Raw genomic sequence first — 19,402 nt, 5'->3', positions numbered from 1 at the left:
TCTGGTCACCCTACTAGTTATCATGGCATTGTATCCATGGTTAACATTTCCCTAAATTCCTTTAATGGACATTTTTGTTTGCATTTACTACCATTGAAAAAGTGCTAGGTTGACAGCCTCTGTTTATCCACAGGACAGGTTTCATAGGCAGCTGCAGTGCAAACTTCCCCAAATTGCCCGACCAGTGTGGCCCAGTCTTGATCTCAAATGAATCACCTCACATTTTCAGCACAGTTTAATTTCCCTTTTCATTCATTCCTTGGGATCTCTGAGAAGTGCCAATTTTAGCTGTATGAACTCTTGACTGAGAGCACCAATTAATTTCATAAAGGTCACAGAGAGCAATCTTCATATCTATGGTTACTACTAGCATAGGCTAGATTTGAACCAGTAACCTTGAGAGGAAAGGCACAACATGCCTCACTAAAAACCTTCTAAAAATCCAGTTCCATTAAAATGAAGTAGTTTTAAGTACCCATGTCAAGATACCAAAAAACCCACAAGTACTAAGGTTTGCATCAGTTACCTGGAGTCCATCAGAAAAGCTGGAAACAGGGCTACCATCTTTCAGCCAAGTCAGAATGGGTGTAGGGATACCTCTGGCTTCACATTCCAACCTCACTAGATTATTAACCACCACTGCCACCATCTCATTCCTGCCAGAAATTGATGGGGGGACTGAAAAACAGAACAAACTTGAAATAGCTATGGAGGAATATAAATCAGAACAAAATTAAATGGGCCACTTACTTTTGGAAAGAGTTTTTCTTCCTGCAGCTGCGAGGCAGTACATCATTTGTCATTTGTCCACACTGTGCCAAATCCTGCTCTCTTTACTTACATAAGTAGTCAGATAACTTCAGTGGAACTACTCATGTGAGTACGGTGAGCAGGATTGGGCCCGTAGTCCAGAGGGCAGCCATGGAAACCAGAAATTATAACATAAAATCTGAAAATGTTCTCTCAGATGTTTACAATACTGCATTTAGACCTTGTGAAAGATCTTACCAGTGAGTATTAAAGCAAAAATTTTAATCTAAATCTAATGAAGCAAATGCATATGCAATATAGTAAATCAACCTTGTGAAATTGACATGAAAATTTACAGGTCCAGGCGCCTACAAAAATCTACCTGCCCATTTTTTACATGATAATGAAAAATATCTTAACTACTCATCATAAATTAATTGCTTCAGGTGAGTGGCCGAGTAGAATTTTTCAGGGCTGCATTTAAAGGGACACTTCCTTGAATTTTTAAATGAATTGCTTTGGCCATCCTTGTGTTCCTTTCCTTTTATGTTTGCTTTCCACAGACATTCAAGTGAATGAACTTTTGTATTCTACAAATATTTGTATCAGTCTATTTCAAAGTCAATTGGATGAGTATTTGCAGAAAATAAAATTTCGATGTGCATGTGGGAAATGTTTGACTCATCTAGTCAGGAAATTAAAACGGTATCATGTGACATATCTTACCAATTACAACCAAGCAACATAGCTTAAATATTCAGTATCTGTAATAACAATTTAATATTTGCAGAGAACCTTTCATGATTAACATAGAAAGAAGAGAATGTCATGATCTACTCACAGATGTTCTATGTATAAAAAAGAGGGTATGTTAACCAGATAAATTATTCATGGCAAACTAGTTGCTCAGTTGTAGTAATGAGTGAAGAATTTCTGGTAAACCATGATGCAGACTATTCATTCTGCCTTATAAATAAGCTCTAGTAGAACCAGAAATGCTGGAAGATAAGCAGTTATATACACTTTGCCATAACAAGCATCCATTGTTCTTTGATAATTGCAAATGTTTTATAATGGTGAGAAACAACTACAAACATCTTCAGACAATGAAATCATATGAATATACTTTATTTGAATTCAAAAGATTTGGCACCTAGAAATAGTTTTATAACTCCGTTCAATTTTAAGATTGGAGTATTGTTTTCTAAACAATGAGAACACAATGATAATTTATGCTGTAGCTACTGTAACCAAAACACTGTTTTTACAACAGAATTTGAATAAAATGAGATATTAATGGGATGAGAAATATGCTCATACACTACAGTGATGGGCATGATACAAGAATCAAGATAAGATAAATATATGTTCATTAAACTCAATATAACTTCTCCTGTGTTCTGCCATGAATCCTTTAGAGTCCATTATCTCCTCATTGTTCATAACTTCCACTTTAAACTGAATGAAATATTGAGAAATAATTTACACATGATGACCGTACTTATGTAGGGTAAAAGAATAGTATTATGATCTCATGCTTCGCAGTGCAAACTGATCACTGGATAAGTCAGAACGGATTCTCTCCCCAGACCCATTAGGTACACACTGAACTGGCTACATGCATTAGGAACGGTTTCATCTTTCTTTGATACAATCAGTACTGGGTGACACGTTTTGATCTGGAATGGCAAACAAATCCTGTGAGTCTAATCTAGCTGGCTAACCCAAAGGGTATTAAACTGAACTGAAACTCCAGCATCCATAAAAAGAAGCCCATGTGTTTAGGAGTTATTTTTTAATTTTTAGCTTCGAATAGAAATAATGACCTTGGCACCAAACATTTCCTGGGAATTAACAACTGTGTGGGGTTAATTGCCTTTGGCTGTGTTTTGGGCCATCAAATTCTCTCAGATGGTCATTAATCCCAAGGAAAGGCACTGCCCAAGGTCATTATTGGTTAACTAACATTAAAAGGTTTCAGAGTAGCAGCCGTGTTAGTCTGTATCCGCAAAAAGAACAGGAGTACTTGTGGCACCTTAGAGACTAACAAATTTATTAGAGCATAAGCTTTCGTGGGCTACAACCCACTTCTTCGGATGCATCCGAAAGCTTATGCTCTAATAAATTTGTTAGTCTCTAAGGTGCCACAAGTACTCCTGTTCTTTTAACATTAAAAGGAATTACATACTGTTTGTGCATCTCAGTGGAATAATACAACCTTGACACCATTGTGCCAAATTCTGGCAGCAGATTAGCATGGAAGGCTCCCACTGAAATATGTTGTGTGTGCACAAATTCTGAAGGCAAAATTTGGCTTAGGGCTATGGACTAGCATGCAAGGCCCACTGAAATCAGTGAAAAATCTCCAACTGACTGAGGGGTTTTGATCAGGTTTTTAGTGACTATAAAGACTCACAATTTCATTTAATTGTATACAACCAAATACAATTTCCTCTAAAACCTCTGAACTATGAATCAGCTTCTGTTTTCTTTCTATAGTATAATTACCTGTTGTAGTGTTCAAAATGATCAACAATAAACAATACCCCATGCCTTTTCAAACTGCTGAAGCAGCAATATTTAAGTCTCTGACAGATTTGGCTAAACTGCTCTCTCCTATCAGAATTGACAAACATCTTCAATTGAGTTTTCCCATGTCAATGCTCTAAGGAAAGAAATGTGGCCTTCATATTCTCCACAATTCCTCTCAGAAAATGATTAGTCATAGGAAGGAGCGTATTAAGTATGTGTAATAAAACTGGAAAAGAGCAGGCAAAATGCACATAGATGATTTTCCTCAAACTGTTTTTATGACGTGCAACACTTACCATGAACCTGCAGGTTGTAAAAGAGCTCAGCTGTTCCTGCTGTATTGACAGCCACACATTTATAAATGCCAGTGTCAGAGATCTGGGCACTGTCAAGCTGAACGATTTGCCCCCTGTTTAAGAACGTGACACTTGCAGCACTAGTGAGTGGATGACTGTCTTTGTACCATGTGATAGCTGCAATGTGAAATAAGAGAGAGGGAAAAGTTACTGACTGTACCCTTATAACTGGCAGTAACAAAGCTAGCTCTATGCAACAATAGAAAGATACTTTCCAAATTATCTTAAAACTTTCAGTCTTTGTTCAAATGCTGGTTAAGCTTTTCTAAAAGCTAACTAAAAATAAATCAATATTCACTATATTTAAACTACAGTAATAATAAAGTTACAACAATAGTAGTGATAACTACTAACTTTTTTGTAAGGTACTGCATAGGCCTATGACATTCAGTAACAACAACAACAACAACAATTTTATATGTATATAGATACTTCCATCCCAAAGCAATTTATCACTTAATAAACTGTTATATTAAGCATGTATATAGGGGCCACTTCATCTACTACTGAACTGAAATACAACTGTTTAAAAATACACTGCAACATGACAACACTTCAAGGCAGAAAATCCCAAATACTACATTAAACTGAAACTCATGTGGAAGCTTACAGAGGCAGAATACAGTAATCCTAACAGGAATTTGACTAGGGTGGTGGAATTAGAGTGTTTGGGGATTATAACAGATGATAACTGTTGAGGACCTTTACTTTGCATCTCCGTCACAAGATGGCCCTTCCATCAGCTCAGTTCTCACTAACACCTTGCTGGGACACTGGTTCCATGCTTACTCAGATGAAAGTTTTACCTACTGAATCACTTCTTACAATACCTAAGTTTTCTATGAAAGTCTCCCATCCAAGAAATACATTGGCCTGACTCTGACTAACTTGTGAGAACTGCATGCTGATCACAACACAAGGTAGTGTGATTGCACGCAACACCCTATTTTTTTCAGTTATGTCAAACAAGGAGATTTGTTGTTGCTTTTCAAGGCCATATCTTGCCATCATTTAGCACAAAGAATTCTCATGGAACTGAACAGGAGTTTGGGATTAAGAATTATGGTGAGATATGGTAAAGTAGCATTCTAGCACAACAGTGTAGCAATTAACCTTCTTTTGTATTTCAAGGACCTTTGATGCTCCTTCACAATGTTATACAGAGTTGAAAACCCAGCACAGTAATAGGGCTAAATGCTCTGCCTTTTACTCCATGAAGAAGGGAGTGAGATTTGCCTTGGTGCATCTGTTCCCTAATCTAAATAGTGATATACTAGATTATTCATTGGGGGTTTTTTTTGGAGGGTGGTAGAGTTGTTTTTGTTTGTTGTTAATTTGTTTTAGGTTTTTTGGGGGGCATGGTTAAGTTGATCCAAGTGGAATTTTTGCTCTGCGCTGAAAATTCATTATGTTAGACAGTTTGTAACACATGGCACTATATCATAAGTAGAAGAGCCGGTAGAATTCTATGAATTTAATCATTTTAAAAAACTAATCATCATTAGGTTTGAAGAAACAGTGCTGAGAAAAAAAGAGTGCATGCCAAGTGGGCGCAGGGCCGGCTCCAAGCACCAGCGTAGCAAGCAGGTGCCTGGGGCGGCCAATGAAGAGGGGGGTGGCACGTCCGGCCGTTCGGCGGCGGGGCCGTCACTCCCTCTCAGAGCGAGGGACCTGCCGCCAAATTGCCACTGTAGAATGAAGCGGCGGCAGTAGAGCTGCCGCCAATCACGGCTTTTTTTTTCTTTTTTTCCCCCTGCTTGGGGTGGCAAAAACGCTAGAGCCAGCCCTGAGTGGGCAAACAATCCTACCCTTTAGAACTGTTGATATCTTACATCTAACTTTCTACAGGTGTAAATGACTACACAAGGATGACAGGCACTGGAAAATCAGATCCAAAAGGTACAAAGTTCAGTTTGGATGCTCATTTGAACTTTAGTCAAATCTTTTTTCTAGAAACTGAACTATAAACTAAATAAAAATAAGCCCTCTTGCAGAATTTCAGTGTTTCCTGAGTTTAACTGGGCAGCAAATGCTACAAGAACAACCTCTCTCACATTATTATAGTTCTTTCACTTCCTGACACAAGCAGGAAGTTCTCAGAAATACAGATTACAGAAAGGAAAAAAATGCACACTTCTCAAACCTTAAAAGAGGTTCAAAGTGGGAAAGGATCCAAACTAAAATCCTGGATCTAAAAAGATTCAAACAATGGGGTGTTTGAAATCCAGCTTCTTGAGCTTGTCTTTCAGGTTTGTTTCAGCTCAAGTTTTAGGTAAAGATTATTTTATATGAAGGGATTCATCTGTCCTAATTGTGAGCCAAATATTGAGGTTCTTACTCAGGCAAATTCCCATTGGAGTCAATGAGTGTTTGACTAAGAAAAATAACGAGGAAGGATTTAGCACTATAAGAATAAATGTGAATTAAATTATGACTAGATATATAAGGCCAAATTTTCAAAGGCTAGCATTGAAGGTGCAGTTCCAAAAACATGTGTATAACCTACCACCATCTCAGCAGGCCAATCAGGAAACAAACTTTGAGGTTTTCCATGTACACTAGGCCCAGATGCAAAGTCCACTGAAGGGTATGGAAAGACCCAGTGGATTACAGTGGGTTTTTGGATGAGGTCCTCAGTGTTGGCCCATTTTTGCAGGCATACTCATTACACTGGGTTTTGTAAATTTGACCCACACTATGCAGTATTAACCTGATAAGATTAGATGAGTGGATTTGTTTTTGTATATTTTTTCCACAAAAGCATGTAGTATACAATAACATCTGCTAACATTGTTACTGACTGTGGACATGGCCGGTGGTAGAGTTATGAGAGGACAATTTATCCATGTTTCTCACTCATTTGAACGGGAAACAGTGGGGATCACTGAATCCCTAGTACTTTAATTTTAAATTTCATCTACTGTACATCACTCAAATTTATTAGAGCTTTCCATTAGATATTCATTGTACTATTGATTTCACAAGTTTAAATACTAGAGATTTATGTTCACATTAAGAATCTCAATTACCATCAGAAGCCTTTAAAAATGGATAACCTGTTAACAGACTCATTTTAACATACATACTTGGCAAAGGATTTCCAGATGCTTTGCACTCAAGGTGGATTGGGTTATTCACCACCACTGTTTCATTTAACATCTTCCCTGCATGCTCCAGACTGGGTGGTTCTGAAAAAGGACAGAAAAATTATGGTTTAATTCATTTAGCCACACAGTGGCAGAACATCTCTGCACAAAGCACTCTGTATACTGGAATACCGTGCTTATTTACTGCTGAATGTCTGGGGAATATCCCACACCACCTTTTCGTAGGCTCTCCATGGATGAGCTCCCATCTGCAGTTGGACCGTTCTCTCGTTATACAGGCTCTTCAGCATTAACAGAAATAAAAGCTTCTTTTGCCAATAAAGTAGGTGGATTTGACTCAAGATACACACAGCTTGAGTGGGGTAGGAAGGGGCCAATTTTGTAAAGTCACTTTTCTAACATGTCAAGCTTTTTAATCGTACTCGGTTTACATTTAAAATGGCTACATCGAACTGAATGCTGCAGAGAGCTTTAATAAGGCAAGGCACTTTACTTTACCTAGCCCACATATGTTCTAGATTAGAAGGTGGCAGAAACACAAGGCAGTGACACACAGCACTGCTGACAGGAAGAGTAGAGGGAAAAAGACAAACTAGTGTGAGTCAGTCTCAGGACAAAAGCAGCTGGATAGATCAAATATGGCTTTAGGAATACAGGAGGAGCAAGGTTCCTCTTTTCCATCCTGATGAAGGTAGGTGCTGCAATCTCCCATTTAATTTAACATTGTTGTGTTAACTTGCATATTCACAAATCAAACAGATACAATAGAAATCACAGAAAAACCACCACATCGCCACAAAAGGGTTCCAATCCAACTCCCATTGAAGTCACTAGAAAGAAACCACATGACTCTAGTGGAAGTTGGCTCCAGGCCTGGCCAGGAGTTTTGAAGCTCTGAGGTTCATATACTTAAAGCATGGTCAAACATTTATCAAACTTACATGCAAATAACTCCTGAACTTTCCTTACTCCCTTCTGTATTGGTTCATCTGGAAATTAAAAAACCCTTCCAGAAGTTTGAAAGAATAAAGGATCCTAACATATGAGAGAAAATGTTTCTGCAGAAGCTTGCAAAGAATGCTTGTTCTCACAAGATTTGGGTCCAATCAGTAATGCCGATAGTGGTGCCTTGTTTCTGGGTCAAGAACACAGTTTACCTCCTAATGTCTTGGAAGCTTCTCTCAACTCAGCTGTAGTGTGTAAAAGAGGATGACACACTGAGTTTACTGGAGAGAGGTGCTCGTTCCTGTGACATTTGGTATCAGATGATGCAAAGGCCCTGTTTCCCCCCTGAACTTCTTGGAGAGACAGTAATGAGTTCAGACAAAAGCAGAGTGACCAGAAAAGGAGGAAAATGGAGTGACACATCTCTGCAGATAATGCAAGTGTGGGAAGCTAACACAGCCTTCCTGAATGTGCTCAAAACAGAAGAAGTGAATGGACAGTTAGAAGCTAAAAAGTGGCAATTTTAAGGCAGCTTTTTTTAATGAGAGGCTGAAACATCATTACCATGCACATGAAGCCGAATGTGCTGCTGGGCTTCTCCTGCAGCATTTGTTGCCACGCAGGTGTATCTACCAGCATCTTCCAGGAGGGCCTTGGCAATTTGCAGAATGCGGCCTGAAGACTCCAGCTGCCCCAAAACAAAAAGCAGAGAATAGATTTGCACTATGACTCCAGACATAGCCACTGAGATGAATGATAAGATACACATTTACACTATATACAACGTCTCATCTTCTTTACAGACTGGGGCTTACATTCACACAGGAGGCCTAGTCTTGAAGGTTAGAGAGCCCCTGAGCCACAAGGCTGTGATGGCTCCTTAGCTGGTTCAGCTGTGAAGAGATCTGGATGGCAAAGGACAGGCAAACACTGTGAAGCAGTGGCTGCAGGCAGAGAGGGCTGCTACTGCATGGGACTGCTGGCAGGATGCCAGAAGCCATTCCAGTCTAGCATAGATCAAAGCAGCTTCAAGCCCCATTGCTGGAGAGCACTGAGGTGCCAAGGAGTTACGAGCTGAGGCATGGATTTGCACCAGATCAAGCCTCTGGGAGAGCCACACAAACCTCTCCAATGTAAAGGGCTGTCTCCCAACACTCAGAATCCCACAGTCCAAGAAGAGTAGAAGATTTAGGTGCCAAATTGACACCGAGGTGGTGCTCAGAGAGAAATTTACATCATCTTGCTTCCCAGTCAGCAAATGAGTAGTGCTACACCCAATAGCTATCCCAATTGGAAAGATGACCACCTCTGGAGAATTAAGTACTGCTGAGAGGTGTGGACACTGTATCTACAAACTAGACTTCCAGCAAACACAGCATATGGATTTCTAAAGGGATTCACACAACGGAACACTGCAAGTCAAATCCCAAATTCCTTACTCAGACAAAACTCCCATCGACTTCCAGGGTGGATCTTTAGCATCTCCATAGCATCGCGTGAGAAATAAAAAAGGAGAGGAAAACTAATGGGGGGGGGGTGTTAGCACTTTAGTGTAACTATCTTTCAAATTTTGGATGCCACAAAAGCATTGTGCTTACTCGGATATTTCCTCTGGCTGTGTTTACTGGCTGGCCATCTTTTAACCACGTAATGGAAGGACTGGGTATACCGTTGGCTACGCATTGCAATGTCATGGGTTTGTATACTGCCACAGCTCTCTCAGAAGGGCCAGTGGATTTGATTGTTGGAGGAACTGCAAGAGACAACACAAACAAAGATCAATCACTATTTGAAAGTATTAATGTGCAACCTACAGAATCTCTCAAATGCAAATGGCTTTGATTATTACAATTCTACTCACTGTTGTCACCAATTTATCGCCACATTTCTACAAATTTTACAGTTCTGTATAAAACTACAATACCGTCTTGCTAATGAAGGTATGCAACATCCTTTTAATATAAAGTCAGTCTGCTGCTTTTTTCCTCCCTTGTGTAACATACCATGCACAGTAATATCCAATTCCCTTTCATGGTCTCCTGCCTTGTTTGTTGCCACACACTTATAGCGGCCTGTGTCCGACACTTGAGCCCGGGAGATGAGAAGTTTGCGTCCATTTAATAAGATCTTATATCCATCTCCCTCTTCAACTGGCTGGCCATCTTTCAACCACCTAGTGTGAAGAAAGCAAAATCTTAAGAGGCTTATCTTTTTTAAAGTGGGTGACAGTCCAGAGACATGTTTCTGTTAACTAGAAATAGGAAGTCACCGTACAACTAGATCTATTTTTCAAGGAAGCCTGGAGATATTACGTAGATTTCTGCTTCTTTGGGGCTCCCAGAGATAAGTGAGGGCTTGAAGCGAGCTACCAGGAAATGGGGAAGCAGACACCAGAGAAGGGAAAAGGAAGGAGGCAGGCACTGGGGGAGGCTGCAGAAAGGACAGCTGCCACCAAAGGAGAGGGAAGGGGACTGAAGTGAAAGATTCCATGCAAGAGGGACCATAGTTACCAGAGGAGAGGGAAAGGAGACATCAGTAGGGGAAGGGTCATTAGTAGAGTTCTGCCACTTCTTTTTAATCCAGAATGGTCTCTGAAATATTTACTTTGGTATAACCAACAAGGCTACTTTAAAAAACAAAAGTGGGGGGCAAAATTCTGACCCCACTGAAGTCAGAGTTTTGCCATTGGCTTCAACGAGGCCAGGATTTCACCCACTGTATTTTAGTCTATGATCAAATGGTATGGTCAGTGCATAACAATTACTTCCAAGCCCATCTAAGCAAGTGGTGGAATTTATAACTGACATACCAACCCCCTTACATGATAGTCGGTGGAGGGGTTCCTGTTGCTGGACAGTCCAGCTCCAGAGGGCTATGAAGGATCACAATGTAGTTTGAAGGTTCCTCTCCCCTTTCCACAAGTGGTGGGACTGTAAAGTGATAAAAAAACATACCAGAATAAACATTTAAATATCAGAAAAAGTGTCAAAAACAACAACATATTGTAAAATATATATCTTAGCACCCACCGCATACTGGGACAGGGTATTAAATTGGGTTCAATGTACAGAGTTGTACCCTTGCAATGAAGGGCACCAAACAGATGGTGTCCTCTGTCCTATCATTTTTATTGCTCTTGTGTGGCACTTAATTTATCTAGGGCCAGATTCCCCCTACTCCCTCTATGCATGGAGAAAGGAAACTAAGAGCCTTCCCCACCCTCCTTTCACATGGCCCATCTGATCCTTTGGGGATCATGGCACTCCAAGGGAGTGGGAAGATGGGGGGAAGGCAGGGCCTTCTGTCCCCACCTCATTCACAGACCAGCAAAGCCATTCAGGGGACAGTAAGCTGGGCATACTGCATCTGCAAGCCTGTGGCCCCCAATGCTCCCCTGTGGTGGTGGTGGTGTCTCAATGCACATCTGTGCCTACAAGGCATAATCAAGACCTTAAAGAACAGTAGCACCTACAACACAAGGAGCCTTACTATGCTGGAAGTTGCTATTTCATGACTAGCATTTGCATGACTCATATATAGAGACGGGCCAATGAGGCAGTGTTCAGATCTAGATTGGAGTGAAGGTTTCAATGGAAAGAGAGAAACATTTTTCAAAGGAAAGTTTAGGATTTGCATAATGTAGCCAAAAATTTACAGGCAGCCTAAAAATCGAAGAACTCCTTGATATTACTTTATTTATTTATTTATTTTGCAGCTGTGATTTTTCTCCTGTCCCTGATCTTAAGGCACATTTGGAAGACATCTGTGTGTCCTTCCAAGTGATGTTTACAATCTCCCTCATGAAAACTGTCCCAGAAGTAATCTGAAAGCAGCCGTGCACAGGCCTGTCAAACTTGGCAGAGAAAATGTGGAATGGCTGGGCTTAATTAAATGTGACGTTTGACCCACTAAACTGCAGTTTTGTGACACCAGCAAAAATAAATACAGGTTTAATTCTGATGCAAGTTCTGTAAAGAAATTGTTCTGCTGCTCACGCACCTAAGATTTCAACATCATATTTGATTTCTTTTTCTCCTGCTATGCTGGTGGCCACACATATGTACTGGCCATGATCGGCCTCTACAGCATTCAAGATCTCCAGTTTCTTCCCACCAGACACAATGTGGAGGTTATCACTTGCTTTCACAGGCACTCCATCTTTTAACCAGGTAAGGAGAGGAGCGGGGTTGCCAGCAGCTTTACACTCCAATGTCAGTGAATTTCCAGCAATCACCTGCTTGTTCTGGACTGTGTCAGAGCCACCCTCAATAACCGGAGGAACTAGAGAAGGGGAAAATATATATATATATTGCAAGTGATTAACTTTGCAGCCAGAAAATGTATTAACAGCAAATGGGTCAGTTCCTCCCAACCCCCTCTGGCTCTACCTAATTTTATATTATGTATTATTTTATGTGAGACATCTTTTGTCAGAAGAGGTTAAGACAAAGTACTTATAAAGAACAGTTAACAATTTAATAGACAAATGCCCTAGCTGATTGTTCACCACTTTATTAAAAGAGATGATGAGGCTCTGAGATGGAAGAATAGAGACTAAGAGTCTTAAGTCAGGTGTGACACTGGCAGACCAGATGCCAGCTCATGCCAAGGCCCCAGGCCTCACTGAACACTAACAAATACATAGCTGGCAACCAGTCTGGCAAACCTGTGTGTTTGTATAGTTGAAACAGTTATAAGAATGTGTTTCGACTTTATGGAATGCTTGTAGGATGCTGCATGTATGAACCCTACTTATAATATTTGTATCCAGTGTGATAAGGTAATGTCTAAATGTTTGCTCTGTAAGTATAAAAATGTTTGCTAAGGGTATGTCTACACTGGCAGTGTTACATTGCCGGCAGTTACAGTGCCACTCAGAGACTGCTGAATGGAAACCGCTGTTGTGTGTTCACACTGTCAGCTGCCTGCACAATAGCATGTTCACACTTGTGGCACTTGCAGCGGTATTTGGAGCGGTGCACTCTGGGCAGCTATCCCACACAGCATCTCTTCCTCTTCTGCTACTAAGAGTTGTGGGAAGGCGGAAGGCATTGAGGGGCATCCTGGGTCCTGTCCCACCTAGCCACCGAGTACATTAATCGGAAGGGGTATTTCTCTATGGTTCTCCAGGCACTTCTGCATCACCGTGGGCATTTCATGGACATTAATGCAGGCTTGTTCGGAAAGATGCATGGCGCATGCATTTTTTGGAACACTGGCCTATTCAAGAAGCTGCAGGAACTTTCTTCCAGGACCAGAAGATCACCGTAGGGGAAGTTGAAATGCCCACTGTGATCCTGGGAGACCCTGCCTACCCCTTAATGCCGTGGCTTGGGAAGCCATACATGGGGAATCGTGACAGCAGCAAGGAGCGGTTCAACAACAGGCTGAGCAAGTGCAGAATGACTGTTGAGTGTGCTTTTGGCCGTTTAAAAGCCCGCTGGACCTGGCCAATGACAATATTCCTATGCTTATAGCCGCATGCTGTACACTCCATAATATTTGTGAAGGGAAGGGTGAAAACTTCACTCAGGGCTGGACCGCTGAGGTTCAGCGCCTGGAAGCTGAATTTGAACAGCCAGAGAGCATGGCTATTAGAGGGGCACAATGTGGGACCATAAGGATCAAGGATGCCTTGAGGCAGCAATTTGAAGCTGAAAGCCACTAATATTTGTTGCTATGCTCGGAAGTGCAGTGCTTGTAATGCTAGGAGGTGATTGTGATTGTTGCAGACGAGGCACTGTGAGGAGTTAAGAAAATTGCCTGTTGCTTTGCAGGGCTCTGTTTGCTTTCAATTAATGGAATAAAGATTGCTTTCAAACCAAAACAATTATTTTATTAAAAAACAACAACCCGAGGAGAGAGAGAAACAAAAAAACACATCAGCAGTATGAGGAATGGGGGAAGGGAGAGTTCCAGGAGGAAGTGGGGTCCCGGAACGGTTAAAGATTTGTGTATGTCCAGGTATCATATGCAACCTTCTCCTTTGGAGTACAGTGCAGTGGGTACTGTACTTCAGCAGGGCCAAACTGCAGAGGGACGGGTGTTGAGTGCAGCGGGTACTGGGAGTCCGCAGTGCTGGACTGTGACAGGGCACGAGTGGAATGCAGCGGGTAGAGAAGGTTGATAAGAATGTGTTGGCCGTGTCTGGAGGGGTGCGGGGGGGGCGCATGGGAAAGAGTTTTGCAACAGCGGCTGCAGGGGAGGTCGGGCATGGAGCTGCTTGGTTTGCAGTGCTAGTAGCGCCTGGAGTGTGTCCGCTTGGCGCTCCATAATACTTAAGAGCCATTACATGGCTTCGTTTTGGCATGCTGTGTTCTCCTTTCGGTCCCTCTTCTCGCTGTCCCGCCACTCCTTCAATTCTTGTTTTTCAGCGGAGTAGTACATCATGACATCACGCAGCAAGTCCTCTTTAGTTCTTCGTGGCCCCTTTCTAATTCTCCGCAGCCATTCAGCCGGCGATAACGAAGAGGGAAGCTGGGCTCCCAAGGTCATATCTGTGAAGCCAAAATGCAGCATTTTACAGTAGCAGTATTGTTTGCAACACACAGACCACTGATTCAGTGATTTAAAACACAGCCAGTATTCACATACCTGTCACTAACTGGCTGACCCCAGGCAAGCACACATGAGCCACAAGACCCTCAAAATGGTGAGTAACCACAGGGGCAGGGGAAATCAGTGTTCCCAGACCGTACTGTACACTGAGCACATGGCTCTTGGGGAGAGCCAGCACTGTTAAGGGTGGGGCCTTATAATCATTACTGTCCCCACATTTTCCACAGGCTGTGTTCATTATGGAAGATATCTCTCTGCTGAGGGTGAGCAGGAATCAAGGAAGAGTCTTTGCCGAGACAGCAGGTTTCACCCTGGCCCTTATGTGGCTCGCCTGTGTACAGTAACAGACTTCCCCCTGAGTGATGGCAGAGTGGCACGGGAAAGTTACCGTTAATGGGGCAAGAAACAAAGCAGCTCTGCCAAAGTACCTGCGACAGCGGATTACCCAGTATCTCCATGAGAGTTTCGTGGAGATCTCTGAGACAAATTCCCATGAAGTGAGGGAGTCAAACAACACCCTGCTGCTCCACCGCTCAGACTAGGCATGTGGTAGTACACATCATAAAGACACAAGCCTGCTTTCTGCAACCCTCCTGTCCCCAACAACTTGCTTCAGCGATTGCCAAAATCAAAGTCACTTACCAGGGGCCTCCTTTCCTGTTTGCGCTTTGCCAACATCCGACAGCTGTGGCTGGCTAGCCTCCTCCGGGGTAGAGAAGAGCTCCTGGCTGCATGCATCTCTGACCTCCGAGTCATCCTCTGCCTCTGGGTCCCCCTCCCCCTCCACATCATCGTCCAAGATTTCCTCTTCCTGGCTCAGTCCACTCTCAACTAGCACGCAAACCACCAAAGTATCCACAGTGGCCTTCACAGTGGAGGTGGGGTCACTACCAAGTATTGCGTCCAGGTCATTGTAGAATCGGTAGCTTGTGGGCGCAGCATTGGAGCGGCGGTTTGCCTCTTGCGCCTTGTGGTAGGTGTTCCGCAGCTCCTTCACTTTGACCCTGCACTGCAGTGTGTACTGGTCATGGCCCCTTTCTGTCATGCATCGTTAAATCTGTCCATAGGTATCATAATTCCTACGGCTGGAGTGTAGCTGGGACTGGACAGCCTCCTCTCCCCAAATGCTGATGAGGTCCAATAGCTCGGCATTGCTCCAAGCGGGGGATTGCCTGGTGCGTGGAGCAAACATGGTCACCTAGAAAGATGAGCCGAGACCACTGCACGCATCCCCAAGCAAACAGGAAGGGGACTTTCAAAATTCCCAAGGAATTTAAAGAGTGGGACTCTCGGTTGGTCACCTGAGGGCAAGGTAGTTGAGTTCAAACCGATGACCAGAGAGGTGAGAACAGGTATGTGGAATACCTCCTGGAGGCCAATTACAGCGCTGGAATCAACCAGGGTGTTTACACTGGCACTGCAGCACTATAGCCTCAGCGCAGAAAGCTGTATGCCTCTTGTGGGTTTTTTTACAGCGTTGCAACTGCGCAGTTTCTGCGCCCTACGTGGCTTGGCAGTGTGTACACCTCAGGAGATACACCGCAGAAAGCTGCTTTACTGCACAGAAACTTGCCAGTGTAGAGAAGACCTAAGGCCTTGGCTACACTGGCGCTGTACAGCGCTGCAACTTGCTGCGCTCAGGGGTGTGAAAACGCCCCCGCCCCCGCACAGCGAGTACAGCGCTGTAAAGCGCCAGTGTAATCAGCGCCTGTAGCACTGCACGCTCGCTCGCAGCGCTGCAAGCTACTCCCCTCAGAGAGGTGGAGTACTTACAGCGCTGCGAGAGAGCTCTCGCAGCGCTGGCGGCGCGACTACACTCGCGCTTCACAGCGCTGCCGCGGCAGTGCTGCCACGGCAGCGCTGTGAATTGCCAAGTGTAGCCAAGGCCTAAGACTGTAAATCCCATGCAGTCAGGAGAGAAGCATTATCAAGTGTGAAATACCAGTTAACACCTCTTGTAGTGATCTCTTTCCCAACAAAAGAAGGTCTACAGACATCAGACAAACCATTGTGGATGAAAGACTTGTTGATGGCTTTCCCCACAACCCTGAAGAGGGTACATGCCCAAACCCTTGTCCGATCAAAGCTGGAATGTGAAGGGAAGGGAATAAAAATGTCTGATAAGGAGAATTCATTATTACTATGCTGTCTGAACACTGAGGGGCAAGGATGTCTAAGTATATGCAAGAAGTCCTCAATTGTTTTGCCTGGGTTAGCCCTAAAAGATATACCGAGTTTGCTTACTATAGAAATTTCTATTACCTTTTGAAACTTGACTGTACCTCATCTGTATATGCTTTAATCTTGTAAATAACTCTCATTTCTTTTTCCTAGTTAATAACTCTTTAGCTAGTTTGTTACAGATTGGCTACAAGCATGGCCTTCGGCTTGAGATCTGAGTACAGTTGACCTGGGGGTAAATGGCTGGTCCTTTGGGACTGGGAGTAACCTGAATATTATTGTGATTTTTGGTGTATAGCAACCATCTACCAGAAAGTCCAGTTTGTCTGGTGGCAAGATAGACTGGAATACCCAAGGCGATTGTCAGTGACTCATTGGTAAGACTATAAAAGTGTTTTTTTAAGAGTTCACACTTGTTACTGGATTGGTGAAATTTAATTACAGAGAATACAAACAGTTTTGGGGTTTTGCCCTGCTTCTTGACAGTCTGCCCGGAGGTCGGCATTCATGGTCATGAGCCACCCCAGATGTGACATTCAGGAAACTTAAGATGACAGGAGGGGGGAATGGGGTGGGGAGAGAAAGAAGGGATTTGTGGGGGGAAAGTAATTTTAATGTTTCCTACTTATAAAAGGTACCAACTGACAGCTCTGAAGACAGAAGCCTTCTTCATAGCTGCATAGATGATATTAGATATAGCGCAGGCTGTGACAGTGCAAGCTTTCCCATGCTGCCTTGCTAATGTGTGCCAAACCTTAGCTTCAGCAACCAACTCTGCGTGACAGGATACTTCAGTCCTTCAGGAAGCACTACACAACCTAGGTCTATGAGAGCGCAGCTAGAGTATTGAATAAGCATGTTTTATAAGCCAGAACAAATGGTGAACAAGCATGTTAAATAAACTCTCTCTTTACCATAGACATCCACTTGATATATTTTTTCAGCAGTGCCAGCAATGTTGATCACCAGGCAGGTATACTTAGCAGAATCCGAGACTTGAGCCCGAGGAATCTGAAGGAACTGCCCCCTGTCCACATAAAGAGCTTGTGGACTTGAAATAATCGGGTGTCCATCTTTATACCATGTAATGGCAGGGGCTGGGATTCCCCTGGTTTCACATTCCAGCTTTATTAAGCTGCTGAGCAGCGTGGATATCTCAGTAGTAATATTTCCTCCTTTAATAGTAGGTGGGACTATTTAAAAAGATAAAACAACAGCATTAAAACCTTATTGCTAGAGTCCACATTACAGCAAATTTGTGCAGCTATAAATGGGTTAAACATTACAGTGTCAGAAGATTTAAAGAACCTTTGGGCTGATAAGACCTCCAGCATCCCCAACACATTCACCGATGCAGTTATCCACTTTCAGCACAAACACCTGTGGCACACTAAGAGCTCGGCGCACGTAAGATGAATGGAATCTAATAAGAAAGGGCCACACCATACCTTTAAGGCACAGCCCATTCTGTCTTCTGCAGCTCCCCAATATGTCCGTTGAGCAAGGCCCTTGCTATACTTCTTCCAGGATGCACTTACTCCCCTTATAGGACATGGCTCTGTTTTTACCCCATCTTTCGCAGGTAAGTCTAGAGCAGTCCCTCCACTGCTCAGTCAGCTAGTGCAACTACTGAAACTAGTGACCTGTTGTTCAGAAGGGCTGAGTATTCAAGACCCCCTATTGACTTCAGTGGGAAATGCTGGGTACTCAGCACTTCTGAAAATAAAGTCACTTACTTATAAGCCTAAACAGGCACTTAGGAGCCTTGATTTAGACTCCTATTTTTGAAAATCTTGACCCAGAGTCACTCTTATCACTCACTAGTCAACGGTACTTATATTTTTCTAGCAAACAAGCTTTTCATGTAAAATTATCCAACATAAAGAGTTCACAAATCTCTGAAAAGGGCAATAAAAACACATTGCAATTGGCAAAACCTAAATTAACTGCTTTACTGCTCTTGAAAGTACCAGATTCATCTGGCAGACCCATACCTCCTCTGCTGCCAAACATACATGGTACACCCTAACATACACTGATTTCCATTGAATGTTCATCTAAAAGGGCAGCACAGAAAAATAAAGTAGAGTAGGGAAGAGGGGTTAAACCAATGAGCTGGGTGTTTTAGGTTACCAAATTATGCCACAGCTTTATCCTGGTTAAATAATTTACATATAAAATAAAGCTATAAAATATGCTAAAACCTACTTAAATGAAATATAAAAATGTTTCAGCAAGTGATTTCACATACAGAAATTGAGAACAGTTGGAATAGTTTTAACATGCTGTCTTGGGAAATGATCAAAGACAAAACAAGGCTTCTCTCTGCCTCTTCTAGCCCACAGCTATACTAAATACTGGGAGCAGAAGAATACACTAACAGACACTGACTACATCAGTAGTTCTCAAACTTTTGTACTGGTGACCCCTTTCACATAACAAATCTCTTAGTGAAACCCCACTTATAAATTATCATAGACTTTAAGGTCAGAAGGGACCATTATGATCATCTAGTCTGACCTCCTGCACAGCGCAGGCCACAGAATCTCACCCACCCACTCCTGTATCAAACCTGTGTCTGAGCCATTGAAGTCCTCAAATCATGGTTTAAAGACTTCAAGGTGCAGAGAATCTTCCAGCAAGTGACCCATGCCCCACGCTGCAGAGAAAGGCGAAAACCCCCCAGGGCCTCTGCCAATCTGCCCTGGAGGAAAATTCCTTCCCAACCCCAAATATGGCGATCAGCTAAACCCTGAGCATGCGGGCAAGACTCACCAGCCAGACACCCAGGAAAGAATTCTCTGTAGTAACTCAGATCCCATCTAACATCCCATCACAGGCCATTGGGCATATTTACCGCTAATAGTCGAACACCAATTAATTGCCAAAATTAGGCTATCCCATTATACCATCCCCTCCATAAACTTATCAAGCTTAGTCTTGAAGCCAGATATGTCTTTTGCCCCCACTGCT

The 19,402-nt window shown here is 42.8% G+C and overlaps 1 protein-coding gene across 1 annotated transcript in view; it reads right to left on the bottom strand.

Annotated features, from left to right (window-relative positions):
- LOC113407339 (hemicentin-1-like) overlaps positions 1-19,402 on the bottom strand; it is a 344,382-nt gene that overhangs the window by 128,956 nt on the left and 196,024 nt on the right. Inside the window, exons 31-39 of the mRNA XM_026655742.1 lie at positions 17,344-17,622; positions 11,690-11,971; positions 10,512-10,620; positions 9,694-9,863; positions 9,289-9,443; positions 8,255-8,378; positions 6,725-6,826; positions 3,579-3,755; positions 490-678 (exon numbers count right to left, since the gene is read on the bottom strand). Of these exons, the coding sequence (XP_026511527.1) occupies positions 490-678; positions 3,579-3,755; positions 6,725-6,826; positions 8,255-8,378; positions 9,289-9,443; positions 9,694-9,863; positions 10,512-10,620; positions 11,690-11,971; positions 17,344-17,622 (1,587 nt within the window). The remainder of the gene's footprint in view (positions 1-489; positions 679-3,578; positions 3,756-6,724; positions 6,827-8,254; positions 8,379-9,288; positions 9,444-9,693; positions 9,864-10,511; positions 10,621-11,689; positions 11,972-17,343; positions 17,623-19,402) is intronic.

This window comes from Terrapene carolina, unplaced genomic scaffold (assembly GCF_002925995.2).
Source record: "Terrapene carolina triunguis isolate 2854851 unplaced genomic scaffold, T_m_triunguis-2.0 Scaffold211, whole genome shotgun sequence".
Classification (NCBI taxonomy): domain Eukaryota; kingdom Metazoa; phylum Chordata; order Testudines; family Emydidae; genus Terrapene; species Terrapene triunguis.
The sequence above is the reverse complement of the archived record's forward strand: the minus strand, read 5'-3'. Positions and strand labels throughout refer to the sequence as shown.